The sequence below is a fragment of the Eublepharis macularius genome, chromosome 4 (assembly GCF_028583425.1).
Source record: "Eublepharis macularius isolate TG4126 chromosome 4, MPM_Emac_v1.0, whole genome shotgun sequence".
Taxonomy (NCBI): domain Eukaryota; kingdom Metazoa; phylum Chordata; class Lepidosauria; order Squamata; family Eublepharidae; genus Eublepharis; species Eublepharis macularius.
The window spans coordinates 16,824,700-16,840,551 of record NC_072793.1 but is presented as its reverse complement, the minus strand read 5'-3'; the positions used below and the strand labels follow the sequence as shown (position 1 = coordinate 16,840,551).

General features: G+C 44.1%; 1 protein-coding gene across 5 annotated transcripts in view; it reads right to left on the bottom strand.

The window, feature by feature from the left end:
• LOC129328905 (ATP-binding cassette sub-family A member 9-like) overlaps nt 1-15,852 on the bottom strand; it is a 146,647-nt gene that overhangs the window by 100,964 nt on the left and 29,831 nt on the right. For all 5 annotated transcript variants that reach the window (XM_054978220.1, XM_054978219.1, XM_054978221.1 and 2 more), the window contains 7 exons: nt 12,231-12,369; nt 8,444-8,629; nt 8,049-8,181; nt 5,575-5,731; nt 5,059-5,117; nt 3,890-4,000; nt 1,949-2,124 (listed from right to left, as the gene is read on the bottom strand). In XM_054978220.1, coding sequence (XP_054834195.1) covers nt 1,949-2,124; nt 3,890-4,000; nt 5,059-5,117; nt 5,575-5,731; nt 8,049-8,181; nt 8,444-8,629; nt 12,231-12,369 — 961 coding nt within the window. The remainder of the gene's footprint in view (nt 1-1,948; nt 2,125-3,889; nt 4,001-5,058; nt 5,118-5,574; nt 5,732-8,048; nt 8,182-8,443; nt 8,630-12,230; nt 12,370-15,852) is intronic.

Here is a 15,852-nt window from a genome sequence, read left to right as displayed (position 1 = left end):
GTTGCCCTGGAAACCCCAATCTAAGCTCAGCTTGATAGACAGGTCTTCCTTCCAAGTGTGGAGCTCCAAATTTGTTACATGGGAGCAAAGCGCAGAGGGAGGGGGAGTCTTCTGTAGCCATGGGAAGACCAAGCTCATCCCTCCAAACCCTGTTAGGCAGTTCTAACTGCCAACTACAGACCTCCTGTTTTGCTCTATGGGAACTCTGGTTATAAAAGGCACTGTGCTCTCAGCTCTGGCTTTCAGTTTCAGCAGACAGTGGAGTGGGAGAGAGCTGTTGCTGGCATTTTGAGAGAGAAACAGGGAGAGTGCATTGGAGCTTGAATTTTTTTGTTTGTGTGTGGTGGGATAGGGATCTACCCCCTCAGGTTCCAGGGCTGCTGCTAGGCTCTGGGGCCACGCTGAGTGGGCATATTGGCTGAGGGCTCACAGTGAATGTTAATGCCTGTCCTGCCTGATCGGGTCAGGTTTCTGGGACTGCTGGGCTAGGGCTCTACCCCCTCCCTTTGGTTCCAGGGCTGCTGCCAGGCCCTGGGGCCAAGCTCAGTGGGCACCTCTGCTGAGGACTCACTCTGACTATTATTAGTAGTAGTTTCATTGCCTGATCTGGTCAGGTTTCTGGGAGTGCTGGGCTAGGGCTCTGCTCCCTACCTCTGGCTCCAGGGCCTCTGTAGGCTCTAGGGCCAAGCTATTATTTATTCAATTCAATTCAAATACCTCTAATGGCATACAAGCTAATATTTATTATTGGTATTGTGTGGCCAACCCCCGCCACCTAGAAAGGGAGGCGGCTGGCCACTGCCTCCCCAATTCCACTAGGGGTCTGCAGACCACCTCTTGAAATGAGGCCAAAGTCAACTGATGGCTCCTATTGTATTGAATGGGAGTTTCCTGGGGGTGCCAGCTTTGGGAATGTATAACTCTGAGCTCTGTATTGCAATCTTGACCAAACTTGGATGATGGCTGGAGGAGAGCCTTCTGAACATTCCCTGTGAATATGGGCTCTCTAAGTCCCAAGGGGCCCCAACAAAAATCCAACCATGAACATGTTTGTGAATAGGTCATGTTTATCGATGTTTGTGAATCACTGTTCGTGGATGGCAATGAACAATGAATATTGTGTTAATTTTCCCCCCTGTTTGTGCCCATCTCTAGTTATAGGGCCCTCCTTCCTTTTTTATTTCTCAACACATTAGAAAGCTGTTTATGGAGCCAACTTGGCTTCTTTAGTCTCCTTCCATTCTTCTCATAGGAATCATTTGTGATTGTGCTTTCAATATTTTGCTTTTAAGAAACTCCCACCCCTCTTGAGATCCCTTCTCCATAAGTATTTCTGACCATGTGATTCTACCCAGCGTAGCTTTCAGTTTGTGAAAATTTGCTTTCTTGAAGTCCAACCTATATGTCTATGTACAGCTTTTCCCTTCCCAAGACTGTGAATTCCAAAATTACATGGTCACTGCTACCCAGGGTGCCCGCTACTTTCACCTCGTCAACCAGTTCTTCCCTGCTGGTGAGAATCAAGTCCAAGATAGCAGAACCCCTTGTTTCCCTCTCCACTTTCTGAAAAATGAAGATGCCAGCAAGATAAGTCAGGCATTTATTTGACCTTTCGTTTTCAGCAGAGTTAGACTTCCAACAGATATCCAGGTAATTGAAATCCCCCATGACGACTAGATCCCGTCTCTTTGAGAACGTTGTAATTTGTTCTAGGTGGGTCTCATCCAAGTCCACTGCCTGGCTTGGTGGTCTATAGCAGACCCCCACCATAATATCACTATTATTTCTTACTCTTTTTATTTTTACCTAAAGACTCTCAACTGAACTTCCATGCACAGATACATGTATTTCCTCACAACTATATACCTCCTTTACATATATGTAAAACAGAAATTCTTTCCAACTGAATACACACACTCACATACACAAAAAACAAACGTATACCTACCTGATTTTCTACGTCATTGGATGGAACTCCCTTCAATTTAGCAAAAGTCTTTAAGTTTTCCTTCACTGTTAAAAATTCAAATTGAACATTGAATTGCGGACAAACAGCACTGATCTTCCGAATTTCCTCCATGTCTTCCCTTTTGGTTATATTATACTTAAATATTGTTGCAGAACCTAAATATATAAATGAAGAAATGTTGAATCATAATGTGGCTATTTGGATAAAGCAAACAGAAGTACTCCAACCTTCTTGCTACTGTTGAACCACTGTTAAGTTCTCCTCATAGCCACATCCATAGAGGCAGATGAGGATAAGTTAGTTTGAATAATGGAAACAGAAGCTACCCAGAATCAGAATAGAATGCTCTGAGCCAGCTGGAGTTTAGGGCCACAACTAATGCTTACGGCATTTGTGGAATTCACTGTGGCGATGGCTTCTGGCTGCGGCCTGGTCCATACAGGATATAGAAGAGTTAGGAATGAGAAGATGCTGAGGTGATAGAATGAACTGTGACACTTGAGGTAGGGGATCTCAATTTGGAATTCTCCCTCCAAAAACAATTTTTTGTAAGTAAAAAAAAAATAACACCCTGATTAGTGGGCAGGTCTAAATCCTCTCTGTCAAGGGTTGCCAACTCCAGGTTGAAAAATTCCTGGAGATTTTAGGGTGCAGCCTGGTGAAGGTGGGGTTGGGGGAGAGGAGGGATCTCAGCAGGGTATAATGCCACACAGTCCACCCCCCAAAGCAGCCACTTTATCCAAGGGAACTGATCTCTCTAGTCTGGAGATCTGTTTTAATTCCAGGATATCTCCAGGTCACACGTGGAGGTTGGTAATCCTCTCTGTGCCTGATATGCTAGTTGTATACATGCAGGGAGCTCTTGATATGGAACAGCACAGCAAGAGGTGGTGGTGGGGGGTGGCATGTTGAAAGTAATACAAAAATTCAGACAACAAAAAACCTGAGGTATATATGTAAAAATTAAATTATTTTTAACACAATAAAGACTACATTAAATAAATATTATTTAATAAATATATGACGAGTATAACAAAAATGATCATCATATATAAAATTCTTCTAAGATAGAAGACCAGACCCATTTCAACAAACTGTCTTCGTTTGTCAACTGTATACAATTCTTTGTAAATGATGCAACTATTTCCTATATTAAGAGTGTAAAAGGCTTCCAGACAAGAGGCACAGACATTTAGTTCAGTAGAGACCATGCACATTCTGATTCCAATACAAAGAGAAACATACTACCCTCAAATATCCAAAGTGTCCTTTATTCTAACAACGGGTGGAAAGCAACAATTACTGGGATAATACCCTTTCCCCAGATCTCCCCTTCAAGAACCCTTTAAGTTCTTAAGAGCTTGAACTGGCTTCCTCCAGTTTTCCTTTCCAGTTTTCCTGCTAGCTTTGGTCTGGAATACTAGGTTTTGGGATTGGGTGCGAATAATTTATTTTTATACGTGATAGGATTCAACTACTACTGACTCCATCATTTTATAAAAGGTCAGTTCTCACAATCATTGCAACAGATATTGATGTGTGTGTTATTTGCTGTCAAGTCATCTCCAACCAATGGCCACCCGATTAATGAAAGACCTCCAAAACGTCCTATCCTTAACAGACTTGCTAAGATCTTGCAAACTGGAGGATGTGGCTTCGTTTATTGAGTCAAGCCATCTTGTTTTGGGTCTTCCTGTTTTTCTACCACCGTCAACTCTTCCTAGCACTACTGACTTTTCCAGAGAGTATTAACTACTATCTTTCTAAAGGATTTGATAGAAAGAAAGGAGACACGGAAGACGATTCTTGAGTATGGCTTTTTGAAAAGCAGTCTTATTGATACTAATAAGGATCATTTCTCAGAATTTCCAATTAGGATTGAGGAGACAGCCTTCTTCGGCTTGAAGCTTTGATTCTTACCAGCAGATGGGTTGGAAAACCCACTGAGAATGTTTAGCAGCGTCGTTTTTCCAGCTCCACTGTGACCAAGAATTGCGGTGATCTGGCCTTCGTAAATATTCAAGGACAAGCCTAGTATGGAAGAAACTGTGTTAGGACAATACGATGTCACTCTCATGTTCCGTTTGCTCTAATGCACATCGGGAACCATGAAACTGTATTAAACAAATGCACCTCCATTGAAGATGTAGGCTGAATCCACACACCCGCGGAGCGTCCCGGCGTTACACTAAATGTAACGCGCTAGAAAGATGCTACACTTCCGGGTGTTTAGCGAACATTTAGCACAACGCCGGGATGCTCTGCAGGTGTGTGGATTCAGCCAATGTAAGGAAGAGTCAAGCTTAAAATGGGCGGAGTTGAGAACAAGTGAAAGTGGACACAAGAATGTTTAAGAGGGCCTCTGTCATATAAGGCATGGCTTCTCCAATATCTTTTTGGAAAAATTACTTCGTCATGGTGCTTTAGAAATGTGTTTAGTTTACATTTAGTTTACGTGTTTTTAGTTTACATTATCATATATCAAGGAGGGGTATTGAGTTCTGTTAGGTGGCATTGTTATAAGGAGGCTGTCAGTTGGTAAACAATTGGTTTAGGGTTGCCAGACCCTCTCAACCTCCCGGTGGGGGACTGGCTCATGGCATTTACCTCTGGTGTGTGTGTGTGTAGGCGGGGGGTGCACACACACGCGCTCCTGCAAGCGTGATGACATCACTTCTGGGAAGTGTCGCTACTTTTTTTGGAATACTTTCCCCATTTAATTTTTTTAAAGCCATTATTTTCTGTGTGTTGCTGATTTTTGGTAATACTTTCCCCACTTTATTTTTTTAAATAAACGAGTGTAAGCAAAGAGCAAATATTTGGTCTTTCAAAGGTTCAAGGCTTGTCTAAATTGCCAAAGAGCAAACCATCACGATGGTTTAAAGAGAAAAAATATTGCGCCATCTCCTGCTCGCACTTTTCTTCCATTGGCAGCAAGTTTAGAAACATATAGGCTGCCAGATCAATAGACGCCAGTGAATTTTCTTAAGCAAATCATTGGAAAACTAAAGGCTCTGGGACACTGGAAGAGGAGGGTCGGATTTTATTTCTTTTTTAGGTAGATTGGAAAGCAACTGAAGATATCTCACCTCTCAGAGCTTCTGTTTTCATGTTCTTCTCTTCATATGTTTTTTTAATATTATTGATTCTAAAAGATTGAGAAGCAATCCATTGTTAGTACATTACTGAACTACAGTCACTTCTCCCATCCTCCCAGCCATCATTTCCAAGGGAGAAAGGCCCAGCTTTGACTGACTTGCAGCTGTTTCAAATTCAGTCCAGATTTAGCTTTCAGCGCCCCGCTACAAAAGTTATATGGGCGTGTACATTTCCATGGGGCAAAAGTTCAGCTGGTTGTCATCTTCAATAAACAATCTGATCCACAAACTTGAATCTTCTTCATTTATGTTTTAACAACTACAGTACAATTCTGCTTGTACCTTTCTCTTTGGAAAGAAAACAATCTTTGATAAAATCATATGAAAGGTTTTCACTACACAAGTCCCTGGATCAAGGTCAAAATTTCTAAAAGTACATCCACTTGAAACCCACATCATGCTAAAAAATAATTATACGCAATATATCCTGTACAATATTTCTTTTACCTGATGGATTCTTTTGCATCAAATTCAGGCGATACGGGTTCAACGTTATCACTGAAGATATTGCTATGGCTTTGTTCTTGAATATAGCTGCTTCTTGATTTAAACCAGTAGGACTTTTTTAGAAAAAACAAAGGAGGATAAGGCACTCCATATTTGTCTAGTTGAGATATAAAAAGGAAAACTTTGAAGATCAGAAAGTACAGTAAAATATTGCTCTTAGCATCAAATACATAACTTGAAACTATCTTCACCACTTTTCTATAGCTAGGTCTTTGAAGACGGTCTTACTGAACACAGGGAATGGATGTTAAAGGAACGTTGGACTCATAGAATCATAGAGTTGGAAGGGGCCATACAGACCATCTAGTCCAACCCCCTGCCCAGTGCAGGATCAGCCTAAAGCATCTCTGACAAGTATTCATTCAGCCTCATCTTGAAAACTGCCAGTGATGGGGAGCTTACCACCTCCCTAGGCAGCTGATTCCTACCCTTAACATCCTTTCTACTCTGAGGAAGGGAGGTCATGTAATGATTGATTGATTGATTGATTGATTGATTGATTGATTGATTGATTGATTGATTGATTGTCCGTTCACCCTGCAAGTGGGACTGGAGCAGATTACAACCAAAACACAAAGATCAAACGTGATAGCATAACAATAAAATTTTCAATAAATAATCATAAAAACAGCAGTGTACATTTTGCAATGACTCTCCAACATCAACAAAGCTCATGGTAGGATGGCCAGTTGACAATAGCAGCAAAACTAGGGGGGCGTATGTCCCCTTACGGCAGGAGGTCAGGTGGATGGTCCTCCCACCTCAACCACCACATGTCTGGTGGAATATTTCTGTCTTACAGGCCCGGCAGAATGACAACAAATCCCACTGGGCCTGGTTCTCCACACACAGAGAGTTCCACCAGGCTGGTGCCAGGGCCAAAAAAGCCCTGGACCTGGTTGATGCTTCCCACCAATTAGTCAAGAAGACATTATTAAACAATAAGAGCAAATCCTAGGCAAATATGCAAAAGCAGCTATAAAACAAATAGCACCCCATCAAGGCTCTTCTCTGCTAGTTGTGGGGCCACGCCTCCTGCCTCCACATGAGCACAAGGGAGCCAATTCGTGCCCCCACCCCCCTTTTATAAGTAAGCTTTGGATCACAAGTTGAGTTGGAGCATCCCCTAATCTAACTTGTGTTTGGCGCACGTGTACAGAGACTCTAATTCATCTACACAAAGCCTACAATTCCTCAAGGAAAGGGTAGGCAGCAACGATGAGAGTTTAGAGTGATAATCTGCATGAAAGGATGTTAACCACAGGTTCCATCTGGATAAAATTGCAAAGGATATCCTAGATCACCCAATGACACCATAGGACTAGGGATCCATGCAATTAAACTACATCTATAGGACCCATTTCCCCCAACATCCACAGAGGGACCTGTTTTAAACTCTCCACTAGATATTTCCAAGACACTAACTTCTTCAAGCATGGGCACCCTCTTCTCAGTGCGTATGTGTGGGCAGCATACCCTCTTTGTTTTATATAGAAATATCACATACATTGAAAATTTCATGTAAAACTGCAACTGTTTATTATATTTTTGCTTGCAAGTCACATCAATTATTTTGAGTCCTTCTATTATGGCTTCCAGGTGCTAGAACACTCAATCTCTGAAAACAGAGACCATATTAACTCCCTTCACCAACAGCCACACACTCAGACAGACGAAGAGGACTCTAAGAAAAAGAGAGATCATCTGTAAAGCTAAATCTTCAAGCTAATGAATGTTAATTACGGGACCATCTCTCCCCATATATTCCCCAGGGGACACTCTGATCAGGGGACAAACAGCTGTTGGTGGTTCCTGGCCTCAAGGAGGCCCGCCTAGCCTCGACTAGAGCCAGGGCCTTTTCGGTCCTGGCTCCCACCTGGTGGCATGCTCTGTCTGCTGAAATCAGGGCCCGGCAGGATCTACTATCTTTTCACCAGGCCTGCAAGACAGAGTTGTTCTGCCAGGCATATGGCTGAGGCTGGGCCTCCGCCAGCCTGGAAAAAAAGGGGTGTATAAATCTTAACCCTCCCTGTGAGGGCTGTCCACCATCCTATTTTAAGTGTGTTGTTTTTAATGCAGAGGAGTTAGCCATGTTAGTCTGTAGTAGCAAAATCAGAAAGAGTCCAGTAGCACCTTTAAGACTAACCAACTTTATTGTAGCATAAGCTTTCGAGAATCACAGTTCATGCATCTGACGAAGAGAACGGTGATTCTCGAAAGCTTATGCTACAATAAAGTTGGTTAGTCTTAAAGGTGCTACTGGACTCTTTTTGATGTTGTTTTTTAATGAACATGAATTTTTAATTGTATTTTAAACATGTTGTTATCTGCCCTGAGCCCGCTTGCAGGGAGGGCGGAATACAAATTTGAAATAAATAAAATTAAAATAAATAAGTAAATTATACTATGCTTACCAGGAATTGTTTTGTCAAAATAGAGAGCCAGCAGCATGTATAAAACACTGTCAATAAGCAGGCTATAAAAACCTGAGTCCTCCACTATGTTAGACAAATGTAAGCTTTTTCCATATTTTTGAAACACGATAACCTGTAAGGAAAGAACGAAGTCAGATGGGGAAAGACAAAACTTCGAAATATATGAATCCCTTAGAAAGTCCATCTCATTATCAGAATCCAGCCCCACCCCAACCCACCAGTAACAAGCAATCACCATTTGCCACAGGTGCATACGCCATGAGGCTGACAGGTGTTCTTGCTTTGTTGTCATGCATCAGGTATGTCCACAGCCAGCTTTACTAGGGTTTGGAGGGGCGTGTGGGTTCACCCTAGATAAAACATAGTGACTCTACCTTTGAAATTTCAGCACCGAAAGCAAAAGGGCAGATGAGGCTCAAAGTCCATACCAAAGGAGCGGGCATTCTAAATATCAACATAATAACACTGAGGGATCCAAAAAAGAACGTGAGGACAAAGACAACAGAGCTGGTGGCTTTCGCTGTCTTTAGGAGAGAACTGAACATAAAACAGAAATGGATCTGAAAAAGAGGAAATATGTTTTCATTACCAGTTCAAAGATATAAATAGATCAAAGTCTCACATGTTTCCCAGCTCACCCTATATATACATGAGTGCAAAAAGATTGTACATATGAAGGTAGGGTTGCCAGCCTCCAGGTAGTGGCTGGGGATCTCCTGGAATTACAACTGGTCTCCAGGCCACAGAGATCAGTTCATCTGGAGAAAATGGCTACTTCCGAGGGTGGACTCTATGGAATTATGCCATGCCAAGGTCCTTTCCCTCCCCAAACCCCACTTTTTCCAGGTTTCTCCAGGTTTCACCCCCCAGATCTCCAGGAATTTCCCAACTTGGAGCTGGCATAGCAAATGCAAGCTACCTGACATCTTCTGCCTGGTATTCTTTTTCAGGAGACCAATTCTATCATGGCAGTGCAAGGGGAGGATGTGGCTATCAGTGCAATCCTATGGAGAGTTACTCCAGTCTAAGGCCATTGACTTCAATGGGCTTAGACCGGTGTAACTCTGCATAGGATTGCACTGCAAATCGCCTTCTTGGCCATCTCCTTGGAATGCCAATTGAAAATTGCCTCATTCCACAATATATTTGTGAGAGCCTCCCAGACTTGCTTGCTGAGCCGCAGGTCAATAATAACACCCTTGTCACAATGCCAGTTCACTGCTTGGTCCTCAATTTTTGGGGCTTGAAATTGTGACTGTCGTTGGCCAGAAGTGAAGGAAACTGGGGAAGGCAAACCATTCACAGGGCAGGCCCCAGATTGCTTGGCCAGGTAATGCTACATGAAGCAAGGAATATCTTGTACTCAGGTGAGTAACGAATGAATGGCATTTTGTGGTGGGCCTTTCTTAGAAAAGATAGTATTGCTGATGGTGGCTTTGTAGGTAAGGCATGGGGCGCTTAGATCATTCACTCTGGGAAAGAATATATCTGAGAAGTGACCTCTGGGGGTGATCTGAGTGCAGAGAGAAGACTGTTTTTCTTCAAAATACGAAGGAGCATTGGGGGGGGCAAGGGGGAGAGCACATATGAAGAAGCTGTCCTGCTTTCTTCCCCTTTGTTCTTCGTTCCCTCTCCTTCCCTTCTGTCAGCCTAGATTCTCACACCATCTAGTCTCCACAAAAATCCATGCACTCTGGGGAATGAGTTAAAGAGAGGTCTTGTGTAAACCACCTTTTTGCCAGAGGACATGCTATTGAGAAAGCAGTACATCTACCGGTATTGCTTTTGTATCCTAATTATCATTATCATTATCATTATCATTATCATTATCATTATGGTTGTTGTGGATTTTCCGGGTTTGGCATTGTAGTTCCTGATGTTTCACCAGCAGCTGTGGCTGGCATCTTTGGAGGTGTAGCACCGAAAGACAGAGATCTCTCAGTGTCAAACTGTGGAGAAGATGTTAGCAGGTAATTTATATCTACTCAGGAAGGTGGGTTTGGGTTGCGTCATCCTGTAAGAGTTTCCCAGGGTGTAGAATGTGAAACGTTAGGAACTACAATGCCAAGACCACGGCGATACATCCCGGAAAATCCACAACAACCATCATTCTCTGGCCGTGAAAGCCTTCGACGATGACAACAACAACAACAACAACAACAACAACAACAACAATCTGACAATAGAAACCACTTGACTATGGATGAAGAATACAACAGTAGTCCCCATTGTCATCGGGGCACTGGGAACTATTTTGAAAAACTTTGCAACTTATATGGAAAAACTGCAGCTTTCTGATATAACACCTGCAGAACTGCCAAAGACGGCGTTCCTTGGAGCAGCGTACATTTTAACCGATACCTGGCTGATAGTTAGGTCTCTGGTGGAAACTTGCATCAGCTCAGCAAGGCCAATCAATGATAACATGCGATTTTTATTTATTATTGATTGTGTTGTGTGAAATTCAAATAATGATAATAACATTCAGCTTATATACCACCCTTCAGGACAACTTAATGCCCACTCAGAGCGATTTACAAAGTCTGTTATTATTATCCCCACAACAAACACCCTGTGAGGTGGGTGGGGCTGAGGCATGGAAAGAGCACACCACATTGCTGGGCAGAGGTAAGGGGTGAGAAACGAGTCCCTTGCAGTGCTAACTCAGAGGGCATGTCAATACTGGCATGGGTAAATGTTTCCTGTTTCCCAGGGAATCTTAGAGCCTCGCTACAAGTGACATCTTTCACGCGAAGGGCACTTGATCATTTTCGCAAGTCTTTCTGGGTACTGAAGTCCCTCTCCCACACCCCTTTTCCTTCTGTTCCTTCCCCTCTCTGTTAGCATGGCTGCCTGAAGAGATGGAGAAAGCCTACGGCAACAGCAGCTTTTGCAAATTGTCTTGCTGGGGGGTGGGGGATGCTCTGGAGAAAGCTGACATGTCGGTGAAGTCCTCCCCTCTCTGTTAGAACTGTTAGGATCGCTGCCTTAAAAGTCAGAGAAAGCCTGCGTTTGCAAGTCGTTTCTCCAGTCGCAAGCCTGCTCTCAATGATCTTTGGGGGCGGGCAGCTGCAACTTTCTTAGCTTTCTCTAGAGTATTCCCACCCTCCCCGAGCAAGACGATTAGCAAAGTTGCAGCTGCCCGCCCCCAAAGATCATTGAGAGCAGGCTTGTGACTAAAGAAATGATTTGCAAACGCAGGCTTTCTCTGACTTTTAAGGCAGCAATCCTAACAGTTCTAACAGAGAGGGGAGGACTTCACCGACATGTCAGCTTTCTCTGGAGCATTCCCCACCTCCCAGCAAGACAATTTGCAAAAGCTGCTGTCGTAGGCTTTCTCCGTCTCTTCAGGCAGCCGTGCTAACAGAGAGGGGAAGGAACAGAAGGAAAAGGGGTGTGGGAGAAGGACTTCAGTACCCAAAAAGACTTGCGAAAATGATCAAGTGCCCTTCGCGTGAAAGATGTCACTTGTAGCGAGGCTCTTAGATGTGTCTCTTTTAAAACAAAAACAGAGTTTGTAGTAGGCAAGGGAAGCCAAGTTCTGTTCCCTCCGTGGCCTTACTCAGCTGTTTAAACCTGTCTGACCTTCCCTGTCAGACTCTAACACACACTCTCTACAGTCCTGTCAGAAACCAGTTGACTGCCTCCAACTTGGTTCTAATGGACCAATCAGAGAGGAGGGAGCAGTTTGTCACTCAAGCTTTACAATTTGTCACTCAAGCAATAGTTATCTCCATCCCTCCCAAACACTGTAATGGTGCTGCACTTAGGAAACCTGCTTTTAAACAGCAGTCTGTCATGCATGGCCACTAGGTTTTTAAAAAAGAAAATCAGTAAAAATAATTTAAAGAGGCCCCAATTTGTAGCAAAGTGAGTCCCTAATTGCCTCTGTTTCAGAAATGTAGGGTCTCTCTCAAAGGGAACAAAGTCATTCCTACTCCCCACTCCATGCATTAAATATTCTTCTTGATCTACTGTCTGTCTCCAAGTTCCCTCAAAGAGTTCTCACACAGAAGCAGTGGGAACGTTTGGAAAATAGAGTATTGGGATATTTTCATGAAGATGTTATCAAATACTTCAGTAGCTTTAACTCTGGACATCTTCAATTATTCGTTACATACATGTCAAGATTATGAAGTAAAATAGAGGTTGAAGACTTACAGATGATATTCCATAAAGGAAGAACAGAAGAAATAGAGCAAAGAAGCTGCCTGTGGGGAAAATTAAATGGTAGATAATAGGTGTCAGCAAACTGGTCATGATCAGGATATACACTGCATACAGCAAACTCCAGGAAAGCCTATAAATACAAACACATATTTAGACTTCTGGGCACTTTACATTATTTGGCACAAACAATAAAGAATTCTCAGTCTGAGAGGACACAGTTCATTAAAACAAGTTCTTCACGTGAGCACAATGTCTGTGATTGTTCTATTCTACAATTGCAAGTGACATGTACGGTGGAAATAGCTGATATGCTGGACATGAGGTTGACGTGGGAAACAAGAGCCCCATCTCCATAATGTTTAATTTATATATTCTTAATTTTCCACAGTTCCCCAAGGTAGCCAGTGATGTAGAATGGAATCCTGGAAATGTACAAAATAATGTTACCAGCACCCCCCCATGGGGGCAGGGGATTCCTCAGCCTCACTTCCCACCCCCTGGCTAGCAGGGATAGGGAGAGGTGTGTGAACAGGGCCTGAAACTCCAGAGCGTACTCTGGAATGCTCCTGGGAATTATGTTTTGCCCTGTGCAATGTGGGAGTATTCTAGAGCACACATGCTGCATGCACAAGGTAACACCCTGCTGGCGTGATCTCACAACCACCACACCATCTCTTACTTTCAGCACCAGAGGACCTTTTTGAAATTGCTGCAAGGACTTAAATTAGGAGGCTTGCCTCAGTCAGCCTCCATTTTGCTTTGGCTGGAGATAGAGAGGCACTGCCTGGCTTGCTGCTTTCAGTTGTCTCTCTCTCTCTATGGTCTGGACTGGGACTCTGGCTGGTCTGCTTTGGACTGCGGCTGCCTGGATCTTGGAGGGAGTGATTCCTGCTGCTGATTCCTGCACTTGAATGGCCTTCTTCTGCTCCTGCACCTGAGGACTGTACTGCTCCTGGAGGACTGGTTTGAGGGTCATTAGACTCACTGGATTTTTTTTACTTTGGGAGAAGGGGTTGGCCTGGTGTCTGGGAGGGATAGGGGATAGGAGGTATGACATAAACCCCACTCACTCCCCCATTGTGAGGCAGATTTTCCATCCAAAACAGTCAAGATTGCTTGCTGTGGCTGGACAGCCTCTGGAAGCGTGACTCTGGGTATAATTTAAAGGTCCTTTTGTTCCCACACTTGAACACATATATATATTTATGGCTCTTGTCCCAGCTAAAATATTTAGTAGGGGAGAAGCAAATGAAATGTCTCTAGAGGCTGAATAAAGTTCAAAAAGAAAACAGCAGGTTTATTAAACAGACAGAGTTGGTATACAGGTAGGCAAGGAAAGTAAAGCTGAGGTAAACTTTAACTGTTGAACAGAATACTTCACAAGCATTAGGTACAATAATCTTCTTAAAGCTTAATTCCACAGCTCTTAAAAGTGAGAGGTTGGTAGTTTCAGACTTAAGTTACTTTAACAAGGTTTCTTCATAGATTCACTTTACAGCTTGGGTGTTCTGACTTCAATACAGCATTCTTTTCCCTTTACACTAGACCCATGGTCCTCCTCAGAGCCAAAACTTTTTTAGACATGGGGCAGGAATTATTCTTTCCCTAAATACATAACCCTGTTCACTTGGCTGAAGGGAAGTCTCCTTTCACTGCTTACTTCCTCTGCCAACTACACACTCCCAGTTTTATCTTGTCTGTGTAAATTAGTGCTGGCTATCATACTTAAGTACTTTAATTAAAAATCTTCTTTAAACCTAAAGCTGTCACAGTTAGGACAAATTTTTCCTTTTTCCTCACACAGAGGATTACTAGTCTAACCCTCCTTTTCAGACTCTAAACTTCCATTCTTTTAACAATTCTGTCATTTCCAATTGTTACCTTCTCATTGACCAATCACAGAAAGGGGGGAACAGCCTGTCAATCATTCTCCCTTCAGGCAATCTTTTAACCCTTTCTCTTCCTCTCACTAGGTGCTGCACTTAAACTCCAATCCTGAGGGGGGGGATGGAAAGTGCTTAGGAAGCAGACTAAGGGTTATAATGTACTCCGCAACCCCCCCCCCAACAATGGTGACTGGCTTCGGTGGTTGTCCACCATGGCCTCCCTTTGGCAGTTGGCTGCTGTGGCCGCACTCGGACATAAGTGCAGTGAAAATCCCTGTGCTGGCACCAGGGAGAGCTGTGCTGGAGGCGAGGCATAAGGTAATCCCCTCCCTATGCCACTCCAGGCCTTGGAACATCCACCCCAGCTTCCTGGTGTTCCTCCACTTCCTGGTGTTCCTTTTCTTAGGGTCCCCAGTTCAGCAGCTGACATGCCAGAGGAACTCACACATTCTCTTGAGTGCCTCAATGGCCCTGTGTTGCCATTCCTCCACTAGTTCAGGCAAGGCACAGCCAGGGCCCCCCTCCCAGGGATCCACAGCTGGGCCCTCCGTCGCTGGCATGGGGAGGTGTTGACAGGTAACAATGTTGCGGAGCATCACATGGGCTGCCACATGCTTCACTACTGTGATTGGCTGCATTGCCCAATGGCCCCCTCTGTAAGGTGCAGGCATCGGATCCACAACTGGAGCTGTCTGAAAACCCACTTGATGACCATCCGTGTGAGCATGCTAGGAGCATGCAGTGTAGGCAGGTCAAGAGGGATCTTCTGCTAGAAGGGGGATGGGAAAGGGGTCCAGCTCTGCTGATCTTCCTCCCACCCCTTCTCAGCAGGCTCCCCCCATGGCAAGCACTGGGATGTCCATGGAGATGGAGATATTCTGGCATGGACTCAGTCCCTTTGGGAATGCGAGGCACATGCCCCAGGATTCGATGGAGGCAATAGTCAGAGAGTACCTTGCAGAGCTCTGCGTGTTGTTTCCCACTGATCCGCTGAGCTACTGGGCCCAGAAGGAGGTGTTCTGGCTAGACCTCTCTCTCAAGGCTCAGAAGCTCCTCTCATGCTCTCCAATGAGTGGGAAGAGCAAGCACTTCTTTTCCCACGCTGACACCGTTGTTGGCTAGCATTGCACTGGCCTGCTCCTCTGGAGAGTTAAGAAATTTGTCTTCCTGAAGGTCAACGTGCAGCTCTTTGTTTCCCAAACTTGGGACTTCCAGAGTGGATAAGGTGAGCTCATCTTGTGGCCTGCATCCTCTGGGAGGAAAAACGCTCTCCCCAAGACTTAAAATTTAGGTAGAAAACCAGCAGGAGAAGGACAGTTGATTCATTTGGCACAACAAACGCACACTGCAATTTGCCCCCCCCCCCACATACCCACACATCGAGCCCATGTTAGCACAAATTTCTGCAGATAATTGAGTGAAGAGGCCCCAGAAAAGTCACTGTCTTGCCACTGGGATGAACAGAGTCAGAAAGAGTTGTTAGAGAAAGAAGAGAACAACACACACCTCGTGTCACAGAGGAAGCCGACAGAAATACCCAAAGGAAGCGAATGTTAAATAATCTGAACTTTCCTCATTGCAGGGGTGGGAGAGATTGCTAGCTGATGATGATGACTACTGCAGAGAGGGAATTACTAGGGTTTCCCAAGAGTAGTGCCTCTCATAATCAGTTTCAGCCTGAAGCCAGTGGGTGGGAATGGGAGACATCTTTTGCAACTGGGCTCAGC